Source organism: Hyperoodon ampullatus (genome assembly GCF_949752795.1).
Source record: "Hyperoodon ampullatus genome assembly, chromosome: 9".
Taxonomy (NCBI): domain Eukaryota; kingdom Metazoa; phylum Chordata; class Mammalia; order Artiodactyla; family Ziphiidae; genus Hyperoodon; species Hyperoodon ampullatus.
The window spans coordinates 67756953-67775391 of NC_136922.1; the positions used below are offsets into that span (position 1 = coordinate 67756953).

Below are 18439 nucleotides of genomic sequence, written 5' to 3' on the forward strand. Positions count from 1 at the left end.
ATGGAAGCCTTGGTGTTTCTGCTGGAACATTCTCCAGTCATCTTTGCTCCATCACGTACAGCTAGATAATTTACATACGCACATCGCCAGGTAAACCCTGTACTGTGTATAGCAAAATTAACCAATTCTTAGTTCAGGCAAGGGCAAAAGGGTCTGAGTGACAGGTGGTGGGTCACCTCCTCTGGATGCTATAGATGGTCCCTCTGAGCCTATCCCTGAAAAATTCTCAACACCCTTTGATCTGTGTATTCTTTCTCCTCCGGTGATTTTTTTTTTTTTTGCGGTACGCGGGCCTCTCCCGCTGCGGAGCACAGGCTCTGGACGTGCAGGCTCAGCGGCCATGGCTCACGGGCCCAGCTGCTCCGCGGCATGTGGTATCTTCCTGGATTGGGGCACGAGCCCGTGTCCCCTGCATCGGCAGGCGGATTCTCATCCACTGTGCCACCAGGGAAGCCCTCCTCTGGTGATTTTTGAGGGGACTTAGCACTAGTATTTTGGGGCCAAAGGGTCCCAGTGGTTTGGGAAACACCTCCTAGGCCTGCCCTGCTGTCAAAGGCCGAATGGGCTGAGCTGAAAGTGTCTAAACCTCTTCACGCAGGTGCTCTGGAGCCCACGTCAGGTTCACTTTGCCATCCCGCGTTTGCCTGCCACGGCAGTGCCCTGCACCCTTCCTCACACACCGGTGAGCTCACGCCAGTCAGTCCTGGAGAGGTGAGGGGTTGAGGGTGCACGGCTTACAGGGGAGAACTATGAAAGCCAGGTTGAGAGACGTGACGCTCATTCCAGGAAAATAATGGGAGAGAAGACGGTGCCCAGCACCACGCTCTCACACGTCAGGAACACGTGGTGGGCTTGGAACAGATAAAGAGCCTCATCTTTCGGGTGACTCAGAGTCTGTCCCTGTCCTAATGAATTGCGCCTGATCATGTAAGGTAAGCCTCATGACTTGGGTGCAGGGCCAGACGCCATCATTTCATTACCCTGGCGGGTGTTCCAGCCAGATTTCACTGATGGCTGATGGCAGGGGTGCCCCCCTCTCAAGGAAGAAGGCAAACAGCCTCTGCAGAAAACATTGCCCAGAACCAGAGTGAAAGCCCAGAGACCTGCTGTGGTTGAGTGCTCAGATTTCACTCACAGCTAGCTTTCGTATTTTTGAAGCATCCAGCTAATAGAGGTAGCCCTTGGCTTCAGGCCCCCCAGTTGTAATTGCATTATTGACCTCCCACCCAACCTCCTTGAGGAGGCATCTTGACATAGACTGGGAATGGGGTGGGGTCTCAAATGGGCCCACATTACCCGATGCATAGAGATCCTGGGTCCCCTAAAAGAGGATACGGCATGCTGGCTGGTAGAGAAACTCATTATTCCCTTGGCTACCCACACCTTCACTGAGGAGGCTGGGAGAGAAGACTCCTCTGAGCAGCAGAGTTCTAACCTTCCCTTCTCTGCTGGTTTTCTACCCTTGACTGGATAGAATGGATTGTTTCCTGGCAGTTCAGGCTCCTTGGAGTCTGTGATCTATCAGCATCTTGACTGCTTCCTCTTAATGCAGTGCTGGCCAGCTGTCCTAGGTGACATCTGAAACATCGGCATTGCAGAAAAACACTTGGGGGCCGGCGACACAGACAACCTCTGTAAGGCGGCTCTGGCTCTCTCCATTAGGTGAAAAATGTTCAATTTATAATGTCTAGGTCCACTATAAAAAATGGAACCATGTCCATTTCTGTGGCTAGTGTTAGATGCTTCTATTTTTTTAAATCACATTTCCAGTAATTACAATGTTTTTTTCAGGGATGTTGTAATCGGATATTGGGGAAGGTTTGTCTTCGCCCTTTATGACTTGAGATTCTTGAGGTCATTCCCATCTTTCATTGCTGCCCTTGCTACCCAAGCCTCCGCTGCTGTAGCTCACTCATACTTGCCCTATTTCCAGGAATTTTTCTCCTTCTGTATCACTCACATTCTATAGCTTTTGAAGGCAATGATAGGAAAAGCCCAAAGAAGTTGGGTTAGCGTAGGCCAAATTGAGTAGAGGTACAACAAGAAAGCTAGGTTTGTCTATTTTACCTTTCTTCTTGAATTCCTGATGCTAAAAGCTATCCTGCAATCATGATCTTCATTCATTTAACAAGTATTTATTATCTACGTTTGTTTAGAGAATTGAGAAAGAAGCACATAGCTGCATTATTTTAGTAAAAGCTAGCATCGTTGTAAAAAAAAAAAAAGAGAAAAGTCAAGCAAATATCCTAAAAGTTTTTTCAGGATGGACTTATGCAATTCGTGGCTGGCCTGAGGTTTTATGAAATCACTTTGCTCATTTGGGGTAATCTCCTCCACCTCGACATTCTGGCAGATGGGGAGGTATACTTGCCATCTGTCTTTATTTTTCTAACCCCTCCACAGGACGTTGCAAAGTAGGCACCACGGGGACATCCCACACTGCCAACTCCATTCTTTCACCCAAATGCTTGCTGCTTCTCTGCCTGCATCCCCGGCGGGGAGAGAGGCTGGCATGGGTCTCTGGCTGATATCTGCCTGCCCTTTGGCTCCTTGGAAAAGGAAGAGCAGGACTGGGCTGGAGGGCCCTCTGCGTGTACAGCTTCTGCTGAAAAAGTGCAGTTTCAGGGATTTTGGGCTCTTGGACTAAAAGACTCTTTCTGAAGGTGTTTTTTATGCAGTATAACCAGCTTGTTCTCTGTCCCCTCCAGCGAGACAGGATCCAGAAGTTGGAGGGGCACTGGCTGATCTGACCATAGGTTTGTTCTGTTTTGTGATGGAACTGGGGGTTGAAGCTCATTGCTTCTCCTTCCATAGGCTCCTTGAAGTTAGGGACAGTGGCCTCTTTGCCATCATATCCCAGAGCCAGGCACACGGCTTGGTATTTCATAGGTCGTCAATACGTACGTTTAAAAGTGAATTCATAAAAGAAAGCAAATAAGGCAAGTGTGGACTGTAGAAAGAGTACAGAATTTAGTCAGAGAACCCGGACGGGCTCTCAGCTTTGCTGCTCAATAGCAGCGGAAGCAAGTTCCTTACCTAACCTTGCTGAACCTCAATTTCCTCATCTGTAAAATGGGACCAATCACATTTGCTTCTTAAGGCTGCTCTGGGGATGACCTGATATAGAGACTGGTGTGGCTCTTGGCTTATGGAAGGTTTTGGGGGTGTTTACTATTTACTGGAGAGTTCCAGGTGGGTCATTACAGAGCTACCTTGGGTCCGCAGCATGTAGTCTTGGCAGACTTGGGGTTCTACGGACAGTGGTAAAGCAGTCTAGGGGCTGCCAAGGCAGGGCATATCAGTATCTCTGGATCGCAGTGTGGTATCTCCTGCCCTGAACTCACTTCACCGTTTAGGCCTACACCTCCTTCACCATAAGAGTTCTGGAGCTCTCATGGAGGTATCCATGAGGGCAAACACACATTCATAATATGGAACCATGTTTTTAACACAGGCTTAGAAACTTGGTGAGTGAAGTACGAGAAAGCAAAAGGTGGGCAGTGAACAGGGTGGCCTGCTTCTAGCACCTCTTGGGTTGGAGTCCAGCTCTGCCATCCGTCGATTAATTGGGCAAGTCATGTCACCTCTCTTGGCTTTGCTTTTCTGTTTTACTAAAATGATGGGTGGGTGGCGACTGGGGAGTTGTTTTAGATCTGATCTCACCTTTTTTTTTTTTTTCTTTTTGGCCATGATCACAGGACAGATGGCATTCACATGTGCGGCATATTCTTAGGGGTATGCACAGACTTCGAGAAGCCTTCCAAAATGTTGTGGGGGACTGAAGGCATTCAACATTTTGAAATCACTACTGATATTAGCAGTTTAGCAAAACTACTTTCTTACGATGGGCCATGGGCATAAATAGGATTGGCTGTGAATAATGCGCAGTTTCTTTGCAAAGTTCCAAGTCTATGCTGTCTCGACCACGTGGGTAGGTAAATCAGAATATGAGTGAGGAAGCTGTTCTTATGAGATAGCTGTGATTTTGCCTTATTTTATTTAAAAAGCCATGATTCTCAATCTTGGATTTTTGATTGGCACTAACATATTTCTTGTGGTATAACTCAGAGTTGATCGTGACACACTCCTTTGTTATGAATCAGAGCAAAGAATGAATGGGTCAGATATTCTTAAAGTCTTTCTGCTTTGCAGCTTGGTTTTGTTGATTTCACATGTGTCTAGGACTTGCTAAGACAGGGAAATTCAGTTCCACAGCACGCTACTGTAATGGAGTGGATCGAGTTGAGAGGACAGGGAAACTCAAAGTCAAAGAACTTTCCAAACCTTTCTCAGTAACTCACCTGTTGCAGACATCATTTCCAATCATGGCGTATATGACAATGGCTGGTTGGTCCAACAGCTGGTTCCTAGACAAACTGAGAACCCATAGATGGAATCTGAATGTCAAACACTTGGAAGCCTAGCTGTGAATCTGTGTATGACCATCTTCCTGGTAACGTTTTGCTATTTTTCTTTCATTCCAGTATCACCATTCCCATTTCCCCTCTTCTTCTCTATAAATTTTAACCCACTTTTCCATTAGGAAAAGACCACATAAATGCATAGAACTAAAAGAGTAGATTGAAGTCTCCCGTAGGGGGACACACTACCATCTTTATAGCATGTTTCACAAAATTTGTCATGAATAAACACAGGTGAGTTATCTGAGTTACTTGTGTCCAGACGTGTAGGACATTATTACAGCTGTGGACCTGTGGTCAACTTTGAAAAATCAAGGGTTTATCAAGGTTTCTATTCTGGACACCCAAGGCCTTGCTTCTGAATTTTAAGTCCAATACAAGCACAAAATTGTTTTCTTGTTCATAAAGCAGGATTAAGAAGCAATACTTTGGCTAGACCTAAGTTTTACCCACTTCGTATGCATTTTTATGGACACATGTAAATTAATCACTTCCTATGGTCACTGGCTCAAGAATTGACAACTTCCCAGTGTATGGAAACTGACTAACAAGTTATGGATGCTCAGTATAAGTGGTTACTGGGTAACAACAAAGAGTTTTTATTCATTTTTCAAAATAGAAACCTAACTTTAAAACAACTTCTTATATCCCTCCCTCTTCCACTTACCTTTCTATAAATCTCTCCAGGCTTTGGGAAGATGCACCTTAAAATTAAGAAAATAATTAAAGTTAGTAACTTCAATTCAGCACCATTAGTATGAGAGTTTGATTGATTGACTGAAATCATGGAGGAAGCATCACTGTACACTCAAAGGTCATCCAAACCATCATGCCGATGGGAATGACTTCATCCTGCACCGCTCCTTAATGGGTCTTCTGTTTGCTTGGCATTATAATTAACATAATCCTAAAAGTTTTAGATTCACAGGTTTCAAGACATTTCCTAAGCATGAATGGGTACACTTTCTAGTAAATGTGAGAAAAAGGTATAAATCTATCAGCAAAGACAGAAACTACCCAAAGATTAAGGAATGAGTTGAGGGATGAGAGGTACAGTAAAAAGGGTTATTTGAGAACTGCCCATCTCCCTAAAAATCCCCATTTAATTGCCTGCCAGTATTCCTGCTCACTCCTGAGGCTCCTCCTGACTGGCTGGCCTGTGCAAGGTTTAGATTGTAGAGCTGAAATATTTCAGCTCCTGTAGTGACATGCATAACCATCCTACCCCCACCCTTGTTACCACCTGTCATGCATCTCCTATATGAAAATTATATATATTGAATACTCATTTTATTAGAGACACTCTGTTAAGCACTTATATTATTAGTTCATTTAGACCTTAGCACCACTGTACGAGGTAGGCATAGTAGTATTCCCATTTTATAGATGAGGAAACTGAAGCTCACTTAAAGTGACTTGCCCATAGGCACACAACTAATCATTCAGAGAGCTGCAATTCAAACTCAGTCCTTTCTGTGAGGCTGAGCTCTGGTTCCTTGTGTGACAGTGCTTCTCTAGACTGGGTGTCTAGAAAGGGTGAACCCAAATAGGTTTAGTGTTTCTTTGTCCCTTGGAAGACAGTCTGCAGCAATTAGTGAGTAATCCTCAGATGGGTGGTACAATTCAAGGGGCAAGGAAGATTTTCCTGTAACTTCCAGCTTTGGAAGCTTGGGGGGAAGGCCAGTGGGTGTTCCTGCAGATCCACATGGGAAAAAGGGCAGTGCACACCCATGAGGAGCGTGCTGGCCCATGTCCCCTCAAAACCGTGTGACCATGCAGGGACTGCCTCCTTTTCCACATACTGCTAGATGCAAGCTGTATGGGCAGCACTGATGTTCTCCTGGCTGATTCAGGAATGTTAGTATGATAAATGAATATCGCTTTATTTCCCCTCTTATTGTGGTAAAATATACAACACATAAACGTAACCATTTTAACCCATTCTGAGTGTGCGATTCAGTGGCGTTAAGTATCAATACATTCATATTGTTGTGCAAACATCACCACTATCCATCTCCAGAATTTTTCTGTCATCCCAAATTGAAGCCCTGTATCCATTAGAGAATACCCCTCCCACAGCCTCTGATAGCACCATTCTACTTTCTGTTGGTATAAATGTAACTATTCTGGGTACCTCATATAGGTGGAATCATACCATATTCGCCTTTTTGTGTCTGGCTTATTTCATTTAGCATAATGTTTTTTTGTTTGTTTGTTTTGTTTTGTTTTATTGTGGTACGCGGGCCTCTCACTGTTGTGGCCTCTCCCGTTGTGGAGCACAGGCTCCGGACGCGCAGGCTCAGTGGCCATGGCTCACGGGCCCAGCTGCTCCGCGGCATGTGGGATCTTCCTGGACTAGGGCACAAACCCATGTTCCCTGCATCAGCATGCGGACTCTCAACCACTGCATCACCAGGGAAGCCCTAGCATAATGTTTTTAAAGTGCATCCACTTGCAGCATGTGTCAGAATTTCCTTCCTTTTAAAGACTGAATAATATTCCATTGTATGTACATACCACGTTTTGTTTATCCATTCATCTGCTGAAGGGCATTTGGGTTGTTTCTACATTTTGCTATCGTGAATATGCTGCTATGAACATTGGTGTGCAAGTATCTGTTTGAGTCCCTACTTTTTAGGTAACTGAAATTGTTGGACCGTATGGTAATGCTATGGTTAATTTTTTTTTAGGAATCACACTGTCTTTGTTTCCTTTTTGTAGTGAGGCGGGGTAGTATTAAATATGCACACAGACATACAAGTTAAGGGTAGTCATTTCATCTCAGCATGCATGCATTCATTCACCCTCTCCATTCATTTGTTGAGCACTTGCCACGTGCCTTGCACATAGTAGGGAATTAGCAGATGAGTTGGACACAACCTCTATACCTGAGGATTAGCATCTGTGGGGTTAGACACATAACTGAGCACTGGTGAAAGGTTTAATGCAACCAAACCCAGAAAACTCAATGTGATTTGAGCCTATTATCTTGCCTCAGAGAAGGTGCCAGATTTCACAACACCGAGTCATAAACATAGAGACCCAAAGTATTTCTGGGTGTGAGATGGCTCCCTCTTGCTCCCAAGAGGGAAGAGAAGGAGGGCAGCCATTGGGAGCCTACGGTGGCTCACTCATCTCATCGTCTGGGCCCTTCATCCAGTGCCAGTCCCAGGACTCTCATCTTCCCATTTTCAGTAAACTAATAAATCAGGAGGTGTTTAATTCTCACTCTTTGATTTTTCTCTTAATGAGAACTGAAAACTAATGAAAGCTCAAGCCATGAGTGGGAAAAAAAATTAAAGGACCAGGTCAGGCCAATAGTTTTCCTCATTCTCCAGAGTACAGCTGGGCATGTGAGGTGCAGAGCATCCACAGAGCTTGAGGGACATGGAAATGCAAACCTGTCATGGCGTGCCGCATGGGCAGCCCCTCCCTGGACCCGCATCCCTACATCCCTCTGATGCTCAGGGCAAAGACGGCAGGCCAATGGCAACGGCTTGCGGTGGATTTAAAAGCAGCAATCACAAACAGCCACCCAAAGAGAGGGGAAGTGCCCACTCTTCCTTACCCAAATGTTTATTTTTTCTGGTGGGTGTTTACAACAGGAGCACAGCATCTTCTTTGCTCCCGAGTTGGGGCACCTTCCACGATTTCCATTTCCTTTTGGAAAGCTCAGTTTTATGAGATTATGTAATGAGTTTATGTAATTCCCATGTCACTTTCTTTTCTTAGTCCCCCTTTCATGTTGTTCTGCTATCCCTTTGCCAGCCCCATCATCATTTGCTGTCTCTCTCCCCCCGAAGCTCTCTTTTCTCTCTCCTCCTGTGTATAGACTTCCTCTTGGCTGCTGATTTTGTTACGGCTGCTGCTACTATTACAGAAAATACTTAATAAAGTAGTTGGAACAGGAAGATGTAAGCAGGAGAGAAAGATAGCTTCTAGCCTGTGGGATGAGACAAAACAAGGTGAGCATTTGAAGAACTGGTGCTACCCTTAAGAGGTCCATACCTGGTCTCTACAATAATAGTTCAGAGAAATGGAAAAGTTTTGACTCTGAAATAGGGACATTTAATTTATTTGTCAAGGTGGTACAATGGAGAATCTACCTGTCCCCAATTAAGAAAAGAATAGGGTCCTTATTGGCCACAAAAGTCTGAATTCTGGCTCATTCAGTCCCTTTTATTTATTTACTTATTATGTTTATTTTTTTTGTGGTTACGCGTGCCTCTCACTGTTGTGGCCTCCCCCGTTGTGGAGCACAGGCTCCGGATGCGCAGGCTTAGCGGTCATGGCTCACGGGCCTAGCCGCTCCGCGGCAAGTGGGATCTTCCCGGACCGGGGCACGAACCCGTGTCCCCTGCATCGGCAGGCAGACTCTCAACCACTGCGCCACCAGGGAAGCCCCTCATTCAGTCCCTTTTAAATAAGGCATAGTGTATTGCAAGTAAAGAAGGGTTTCCCACAATCTCAGCACTGGTTGTCTTTCATGAGTAAATTTCAGCTTACATTCCTACTGCTGGATCAGTGTTGACCACAGCAGCAAGTGCTTCATATTCTGGACATTCGAATCAACTGGTAAGACACTCTTAACGGTGTTCTAAATAAGCCTGTAATTTTTTGTTTTTGTGCCTGGCCCAGAGTACGTGCTCAGTCTCAACTTCTTCATGGGGTATATTAAAGTATAAGTATAATAGGTCTTCTTAACTTAATTAATTCATTCAGCAACATTTATGGAGTACTTACTATGTGCCAGGCATTGTAATAGATGCTGGGGACACATCAGTCAATAGAAAAGATATGGTCCCTGTTTTTGTGAGGCTTAAGAGTTATTCATAAGTAATGAACATCAAGTGTTAGGGATTCTGAGAAGCCCTTAAGAAGTGGTATTAAGCTGAGCACTGAAAGAAAAGTAGGTGCTTCTTCTCTTGAAGTCCTAAGAGAAGAACTTGGCAACGAATTCCCAATAAAATATCTGATGCTTTCTAGACACGACTCAGAAACAAATCTCTAGTTGAATGCCATCTTTGTTATAACTCTCTGAATAGGACAGAGGCAGATCCAGGTTTTGGGTTCTGAAGATTATACAATTTGGAGGACCCTCTTTAAGGAAAAGAATACAAAACACAAAAATGAGACCTGACACAAAGAGAAGCCAGAGTGCAAAGAGACGCAAGTCTTAATCCATTGTGGTTAAATATCTCAAGTTGGTAAATGTTACAAATCCATATGGTTACCAGGCAAGTGAGGAGCCCTCAGGCTTCAGCATCACTAACCTTATAACTCTGCCTCTTGGCACTCCGTAGACATCGAGTGCAAAGTCTTGGAGCATCAGTGCTAGGTGGGACCTTTGAGAGTATGTGATCAGGTAGCCCACTTTACAGATGAGGCCCAGAGAGGGAAAGAGGCTTGCTCAAGGTCTAACAGCTAGCAATCAGCATCTCAGCTAGTAACCCATTTTACGTATCAATTACTAGACATTAGTAATGACTGAAACAGATTATTTTAGTTCTTAAATGAGAATATGTGAATTATAAGATCTAGTTCTTATATGAGAACCCGTAAAAAGGACTTCGAGGTGCATTTTGCAACCACTGCTATAAAATTTTTTATCAGATAGTTCCAACATCTGACATCTGTTAGTTTTCTTTTCCCATGTGAGTTGAGATTTTTCTGGTTCCTTATATGCTGAGTAATTTTGGATTCTATCCTGGGCATCTTGGATATTATAAGACTCTGAGCCTTATACTTTTGTCTTATTAGGCAATCCACCCAGTTAGGTTCAGGTGGCAAGTTCTAACTAGCCTTCTGGGAGGTTATGATTTCAATGTCAGTTCCACTCTCAAAGCCTCTGTAGTGTTATTCTGATTTGTCTCATGTCTGTGCCACTGAGTGGCCATTCTGGGACCTGGGCAGTGGTCTATGTCCAAGTTGAGGTCTCAAAGTCTTTGGTATGCAATTAAGGATCAGATCTGTGCATGTGCATCTCAAGAGGAAGCCCAGGAGTTCACACACAACTTTCTGGGGTTGCTTTCCCAAGCTCCTCCCTCTCTAGGAGCTCCTCGGTCCTTTCTAGTTCCCTGGGCTCCCCTCTTTGGTCCTTAAGCCCCAACTTCCTTTTCCCCACTCTCCTGTGCACGTCTCACAAATTAACTAGAGATGAGAGGACGGAGTGAGAAAATAAGCAATAGGGGATCTGCTCCACCCTCCAGGGAGCACAGCTCTTCTAATTGGAGAGACTGTCCCCCCACCCAGAATTCTAGACACCTCCTCACTGCTGCGCTGTCACTGCAAAGAGACCCCTTTCCCACATCTAGAGTGAGAACTAGAGGGTTTCTTCTGATGCCATCTCTCCATGCCACTGTCCACTTCTGGGTTTGGGGCAGCATTGAGTCTAGGTTGGGAGATATCAGAGGACAACAAAATGCCAACTGCTGGTTTGGCTGTACTCCTTATTCTGGTTTGATTCTTCAGTCGGCTACTATTTTCTTTCCAGGGTCCTCCAATACCTTTTCCATATCGTCTGTCCAGGTTTTATAGCTGCATTCAGTGGGACGGACAAGGTGGAGTCTGCTTACTCCATTATACCCGGAACCAGGAACCAAATGCATTATAGAGAGTATAAATAGTTCATGAAAAATGTGGTGTCATACATTGATCTAAAATCAATCTAATAATGCCATTTAACTCTAATTAGATTTTAAATAATACAGATTTTGCTTATAAATTTAGGAAGCATTTTGAAGAGTGCGATTTGTATAATCCAGTTAAAAAATCAGCCATGAGAAACTTAAATTCTTTGTTTTCTCTAAAAATCTTTGCTTGCAATAAGCAGAAATATTCAGACTAATACACTGACCGTCAGCTCAAAATAGTAGGTACTTAATAACTGTTTGTTGTGACAATTTCTGATGGTGTTTCTACTACTGAAAATGCTTTCAAATTCACAAGCGTGGTTCTGAATTTCTGTGACAAACTAGATAAATGATTCCCCCAAACATATATTTTTAAAAGAATATAACAGCCTTCCCAAAGCGGCTCTAATCTACCTCCTGCTCTCAAAACTTGACATAATTTCACAAGTAGCCTTCAACCATGCTGAACTTCTCTCTCCTTCTTCCCTAAAGATATTTTGCCCTTGGAGCATCAATGCACTGAGTCACCAACTCCCCATGGTTTTTGGATTGCTATTTTTTTCTGCAAGGCTCTCTGCTCAAATGTATCTTCTCTGAAGTTTTCCACTCCTTCTCCAGGCAGAGCTGTGTCTCTCATCTCCAGAGACCTCAACCTACCTCTATTTATTTTACAAGAACCATAATTTTTCCTTCTTTGTCTCTCTTTTCTGTTTACTTATGATCTCCTTGAAGGCAGGGACTTTGTCTTGTTCACCTTTCTGTTTCTAGGAGCTATTGCAATATTGGAGAGGAAAGAGAGGGAGTGGTGGGGCAAAATCAAATGGAAAATGAGAGGAAGGGAAGTAAAAGAGAAGACCAGAGGTAAAAGGCACCTCCCAAGATGCTTTGAAACTGACAAAACCCCGGCAAGTTCCTTTAAACTATCCACACAAGTAGCAGTGAGCTTTCCCTATAATGTCCTTTATCTCAAGTCCTAAACAAAAGGGATCGATTGAAAGGAGACCCCTTAGGACTTCAGGAGCCCTTGTCATTGACAATCACATACAAAAGTGTAAGATATTTGCTTCTGAATTTGTCCTCTTCAGGTGTGTTGATTCAAGAGGTACAGGATGAAAATCTTGATCTAACAGAAGAATAGAAAGCATACACTCTTCATATTATAATCATTGTCAGATGCCTTGCTCCTACTTGGATGAGTTGCATGGAACAAGCAGAAGCCAGGAAGGGCTGCATAAATAAGTCCTAAGAAATAGTCCCATTGGAATCAGAATGTCTCCATTCTTTAATGATTCTTTGGAATTCCAGAAAGTATTAGAAATTGGAATGATGTCCTCTAATAAAAGGAGGGAAATGTGTCCCTCTGTATAAAATGTGTCACACTGAAATGTTTCTCTTTCAAAAGTTTCTATTATAATTAAACATTGTATCTTGGAGATATTTTTGGTCTTTGAGAGAGAGAACAAGTTTTGATGCCTGTAGCCCTGTAAGCATTTGCCTTTTAGATCAAGCATCTCAAAAATCGGTATTAAAGTCTTTCTTTGTTGTTGTAACCACACTGGATCATGGCTCCCAAACAAAAATGTCCTAGTTGTTTTGTTATAAGTAATTTCTGTTATCTCCTGTCAACATCTTGGGTTGAGACCAAATATTCTGCCCAGTGGTTGGGTTCATTAAATAATTACTGAGGGCCTATTTCTGTTTGGCAAAGGTGACTTCTTTGCTTCTTCTAATACTCTGTGCCTTTAGAAAAAATTGTCTTAACATTTTCATTTTGAAATGATTTCCAAAAAGTTGAAATAATTTCCAAAACTCAAAATAATTTACAAAAAGTTGCAAAAATAGAACAAAGGATTTGCACATACCCTTTCATCCAGATTCCTTAAATGTGAACATCTTTCATAATCATAGTGCAATGATCAAAATCCGGAAATTCACATTGGTACAATATGTTGTCTACACTAAAGACCTCATTCATATTTCACTATTGCCCCATTAATGACCAGGGCCAGGATCCAATTCAGGATCACATGTGTTTAGTTTCATGTCTGTTTAGCCTCGTTTAATCTGGGCTGATTCCTTAGTCCTTCTTTGTCTCTCATGACCTTGACACTTTTGAAGGGTACTGGCCAATTATTTTATAGAATGTCTTCAATTTGGGTTTGTCTTATGTTTCTTCATGATTTAATTCTGGTTATGACTGAATAGAGGCAAGAATACAGTAGCAGTTGCTCAGTTAGTTTAAGGAACAAAACATTTTTTCTTCCAATACAGAGATCTTATGGGGTGGGAGGTGTATAAAAATATAAGCCCTTGTATGTATAACTGAATTCAGCTAAGCCTGGATTAATACTCATTTGCAGTTTTTCTCTTCATCCTTCTTTTACTTTTTCCTTGCCTCTATCCCTTTCTGAGAGGACCACTTTTGATAAAGAAGGCTGACACAGAATGCTGGATCAAGGTATCTAATTCTGACATTCACCTGCCTCCAGGGCAGGTACTGGCTGTCCTAGACAGCAAGATAGTGGTTTTAGCAGCTAGAATCCAAAAGGGGGACAGTATGGCATGGTGGGGAGCAGGGACAGACATGCTCTGGTGTATCTGGTAGGAGATGGACATGAGTTTAAACTCTACCAAGCTAATGGACCTTGGGCAAGTTACTTAACTTTGCTGTGGGGTTTAAATGGGGATAGAGTGTGTAAAGTACTTAGCATAATGTCTGGCTTAGAGAATGTACTTTCTATGGACAGAATATTTGTTTCTCTCCAATCATACATTGAAATCTAATCCCCATTGTGATGGTATTTGGAGGTGGGGCTTTTGAGAGGTGATTAGATCGTGAAGATGTGCCCTTATAAGAAAAAATGCCGTTCTAAGAAGAAGCCAGAGAGCTGGCTCACTCTCCTTCTGCCATGCTGCCAGGGGATGCAATGAGAAGTCAGCAGTTTGCAACCTGGAAGAAGGCTCTCATCAGAACCTGCCCATGCAGGCACCCTGAGCCTCCAGACCTGTGGGAAATAAATTTCCGTTTATAAATTACCCACTGTGGTACTTGGTTAAAGCAATCTGAACTAATTAAGCAGTACTTAGTATTAGCTAAAGTCTATAAAAGTAATAATAGCAATAGCCACTTCAAACAACTCTCCAGCTGAATCTGTCCATCCTGCTAACAGATGCCTTAGAGGGCTGTGCCCTGACCAACGGTCCTTGGCAGTATTTCTTTCTTTTTTTTTTGAAGATGTTGGGGGTAGGAGTTTATTAACTTATTTATTTATTTTTGCTGTGTTGGGTCTTCGTTTCTGTGCCAGGGCTTTCTCGAGTTGTGGCAAGCGGGGGCCACTCTTCATCGCGGTGCGCTGGCCCCTCACTGTCGTGGCCTCTCTTGTTGTGGAGCACAGGCTCCAGACACACAGGCTCAGTAGTTGTGGCTCACGGGCCTAGTTGCTCCGCGGCATGTGGGATCGTCCCAGACCAGGGCTCGAACCCGTGTCCCCTGCATTAGCAGGCAGATTCTCAACCACTGCGCCACTAGGGAAGCCCCGTTGGCAGTTTTTCTGAGAGAAACACGATTAGCTGCCTGGAGACTGGAAGGACATCAACCTGTTCCTTCTGGCTTGGAGTAAGGCCTGAAGAGTGGTGTCTCTGTGCCCAGGACAAGCTCCTTCGACAGTTCTTGTGCTTGTTGAGGAATCAAAATCCTCTCAGTCAGGCTTAAGAGCAAGAGGGATTTCTCCCCCGTGTCTACTCTTGTTAGAACACCTCCCAGAGGCAGCTTCTGTCCCTCTGCTGGACGCCCAGGGCCTGGTAAACTCTCAAGAGCTATTCCTCACTTTCGAACCCTCTGACCTGTTGTGCATCAAAGTCCTAGTTCACTTTCCCTTGAATAGTTGCTGACCATTAGACTTGGGACGGGGTTGAACTCTCAAATGGCCACAGGGACCAGGTAGCTAAGTCCATGTGCAAATGGAACAGAGTGGGAACCTTGGCCAAACACACAGCACATGATCCACCTGAAGGGGAGGCCACTACTCAGTGCCAGCCCATTGTTGCCAGGCAGGAGCAATGGCTGTTTACCAGAACTGCTGATTTTCTAAGATAAATAGGAAATTGGATTTTTATGTAAAATCTCTTGATTATTAAACATCAGCAATAAACCACATTAAAAAAACAAAAAACTTAAACACGGAGTGAGTCTGAGGATTGCTAGTCTAAGACACTCTGATTTACGATTTCAGAATCATAGAGCTTGGATGGACATTGATTATCCTGTTTAAGTCCTTTATTTCAGGGAAACTGAGGCTCAGAATGGGGAAGGGACTCACTGAGGTTATAGAACCAGCCATTGAGGGGTCAGGACTTGAACATGGTCTAGGCATGCATTAACGTTTAGTCTTTTTATCCTCTGTGTCTATCACAGTGACTGGTGCTCAAAAATAACTGTAGAATTAAGGAAGGCATGAAGGATCATTCTCATGAATCTGGGGCTCGCCTCTCCTGGTTTTTCACTGGAGAGCAACAAGAGAGAGTTGTATTATCGTGTGGGATATGAATAAGGTTGTTTTCTTTGCTCATGTGATTCACATGTGAATCTCATGTGATTCATCCCAGAGCAGCGATGTGTAGGAGAAACAGTCCAAGCGTCATGAGAAGGAGCCCTGAGTGGACTCACAGTTGTCATGGACACGATGTGATGTCCCACATCATGTAGAAATCCCCTCTCCTCTGCCATCCCCTCCCTCACTCTGATTCTGCTCCAAGGCCTCCTCCTCAATTTGCCTTAGAAACTCTTCCCTCACCCCTTCACTGCCCAGCTTTCTCTTCTCTTCACCCCACCCACTTAGGCTTCCTAAGACTTTATCCTGTAGATGGTCTGAGTATGAATTCCACAGGCAGCCCTGAATTTTGCCCCTTTGTTTCTAGTTTCTCCTGGTCTGTCAGATTCTCTCCCATTCTTCAGATGGTTTAACAAAAGGCTAAACAAGGGAACGAGCAAGATGAAGTTTTTTGGGGGGTGTGAGGGATGGAGGGTGGGTAGAGAAGTTAAGAAGTTCAAGACTGAATTTGGTTTGTAGCAAAGGGATTGGGGTGAGGCTGGGTAGGTGAGGCTGCAAACACATGCACTTTCGCAAGTGTTAAAATTCTCCCTTTTTCATATCTATATACTTGCAGTTAGTCCCTTACTCCCCACTCTCCCACTAAGTGGGTGAGCATATGCGTGCACAGAGAGGGGCGACCTCTCACTGTATGGATGGGCCCCTCCAAGAAGACATGCTCTTCAGCACTTTTGACTTTCTGAAAACAAAACAACCCCAAACAGGTGTTGACACCAAGGTTTTGCTAAACTTGCAAAAATAAAATGAGGAAGGCTGCAAGTGAAAAAGACATTCTGTTTCAAGCCAGTAAAGTCCTGCTTGCAAACTGTAAAGAGATCCTTGGTGCGGCCTCTAAGACCATCAGAGTGCCCTCCTCTGCAGGCTGTGTGGCCATGGAGACTCAGGGCTGGGATTTGCTTGTTTCGTAAGCAGATGAGTCTTGTTTATTTTGGAAGTAGATGCCTTATGAATTTTTCTTTACTTTAAAATACATATTGATATTGAATATCATGTTAACATTTGCTTTTCTTCTACCCTTTATTTTAGATGAAGCATAATCTTGTCACTCATGGTTTTTGCCCACCATGGAGGTATTCAGTTTGGCAAAAGATTACTGTGTGTGCTTTTCTTCTCTTCAAAGGTTAAATGTAACTCCTGAAAGTTATTTAGTTTAAAAAAAAGTGTGTCAGTGTGACAAGTCCCTACTATGTGCAGCAGAAGCTCAGCTCAGGGCTGGGAGTACAAATTCGGTTCCCATGCAGCTTGTCCTCACCGTCAGACTGGGAAGCCAGACTTAAAGCAAATGACTCAGCTACAGGCGAGGAAAGGCAACAACAGAGGCAGGGACAAAGGGCTTATGTGAGGGCTGAATAAAAGCTAATACTGGGCTTCCCTGGTGGCGCAGTGGTTGAGAGTCCGCCTGCCGATGCAGGGGACACGGGTTCGTGCCCTGGTCCGGGAAGATCCCACATGTCGCGGAGCGGCTGGGCCCCTGAGCCATGTCCGCTGAGCCTGCGCGTCCGGAGCCTGTGCTCCGCAATGGGAGAGGCCGCAGCAGTGAGAGGCCCGCGTACCGCAAAAAAAAAAAAAAAAAGCTAATACTTATTGAGTCCTCTCTGAGCACGAGGCCTAAGGCCTGAGAACTTTGATGAGGTCCCAAAGATTGGAACGTGCAGCACGGGTATAGGAGGTGCTTTTGGGGTCCACGTTGTTGGCCTCCCCAGCTGAATATTGACTGGCGTCCACGCCTGAAGCTCTAGTCTCTGAGGGGTGATCATTGCTGGGGAGAAGATGACATCCCTCATCTGCTTCTGCTCCTTCCAACGTGTTCTAGAGCTTCCAGCTCCAGCAGCCAAGGCTTGTTCTCCAGCCCCTGCCACCCACAGCTTCCAGCTCTTGCCTCACCCATCAGCAGGGGTCTTCCACTGCCCCACCCTCAGTTCTCACACTGTCCCCTTAACCCTGCCCTTGCCCATTGTCTCCTCCAGCCTCTCTAGGGGAGCCCCGAGCCTGCTCCCCAGGCTGCACCCGCCTCCCATTCCCCAGGGCTCCCTCTGCAGTCCCCTCATTTCTCCTCTAGCCTTCACCCCAGATCCCCTCTGTCAATCTTAGATCTGCCAGCTACCAGTTTCCATCACTGCCCACTCCTATCCCTAGCCCAGCTTCTTCCTCCCAGAGGAAGCCCCTTTCTTTCTGCCAGATTCTCCCGGTGGGGCTGGCAGCCCCTCCCCTATCCCCATTACCTTCCTGCTTGTTACTGTTCCCAGGGGCCAGGAAACTCAGTGCTAGATGTCCCTCTTTCTGCCCTTGAACTCTGGAAGCCACAGGCCTTCCCAACATGGACATGTTTTGTTTTGTTTTTTTGCGGTACGCGGGCCTCTCACTGTTGTGGCCTCTCCCGTTGCGGAGCACAGGCTCCGGACGCGCAGGCTCAGCGGCCATGGCTCACGGGCCCAGCCGCTCCATGGCATGTGGGATCTTCCCGGACCGGGGCACGAACCCGTGTCCCCTGCATCAGCAGGCAGACTCTCAACCACTGTGCCACCAGGGAAGCCCTGGACATGTTCTTTTTTTTTTAAATTTATTTTTGATTTTTCAAATCTACTTGCTTCTTTAAACAAAAATTTATATTGAAAAAGTGACTGATTTTTTAAAACGCTGAGTAAATAACAGGACAGGTGGTGTGTGAAGTTAGCGAGAAAGATGGAGGATCAGGAAGCACTGTATTTCCCCATTCAACCTTACCACGGCCCAGTGAAGTTCAAGTATGGACTGCTATCACCCCCATTTTGCAAAG

The 18439-nt window shown here is 44.6% G+C and overlaps 1 protein-coding gene across 1 annotated transcript in view; it reads right to left on the reverse strand.

The window, feature by feature from the left end:
* AOAH (acyloxyacyl hydrolase) overlaps positions 1-18439 on the reverse strand; it is a gene marked incomplete at both ends in the record, with an annotated part of 177061 nt that overhangs the window by 32007 nt on the left and 126615 nt on the right. The window contains 2 exons of the mRNA XM_079711786.1: positions 4302-4376; positions 5089-5125. Of these exons, the coding sequence (XP_079567912.1) occupies positions 4302-4376; positions 5089-5125 (112 nt within the window). The remainder of the gene's footprint in view (positions 1-4301; positions 4377-5088; positions 5126-18439) is intronic.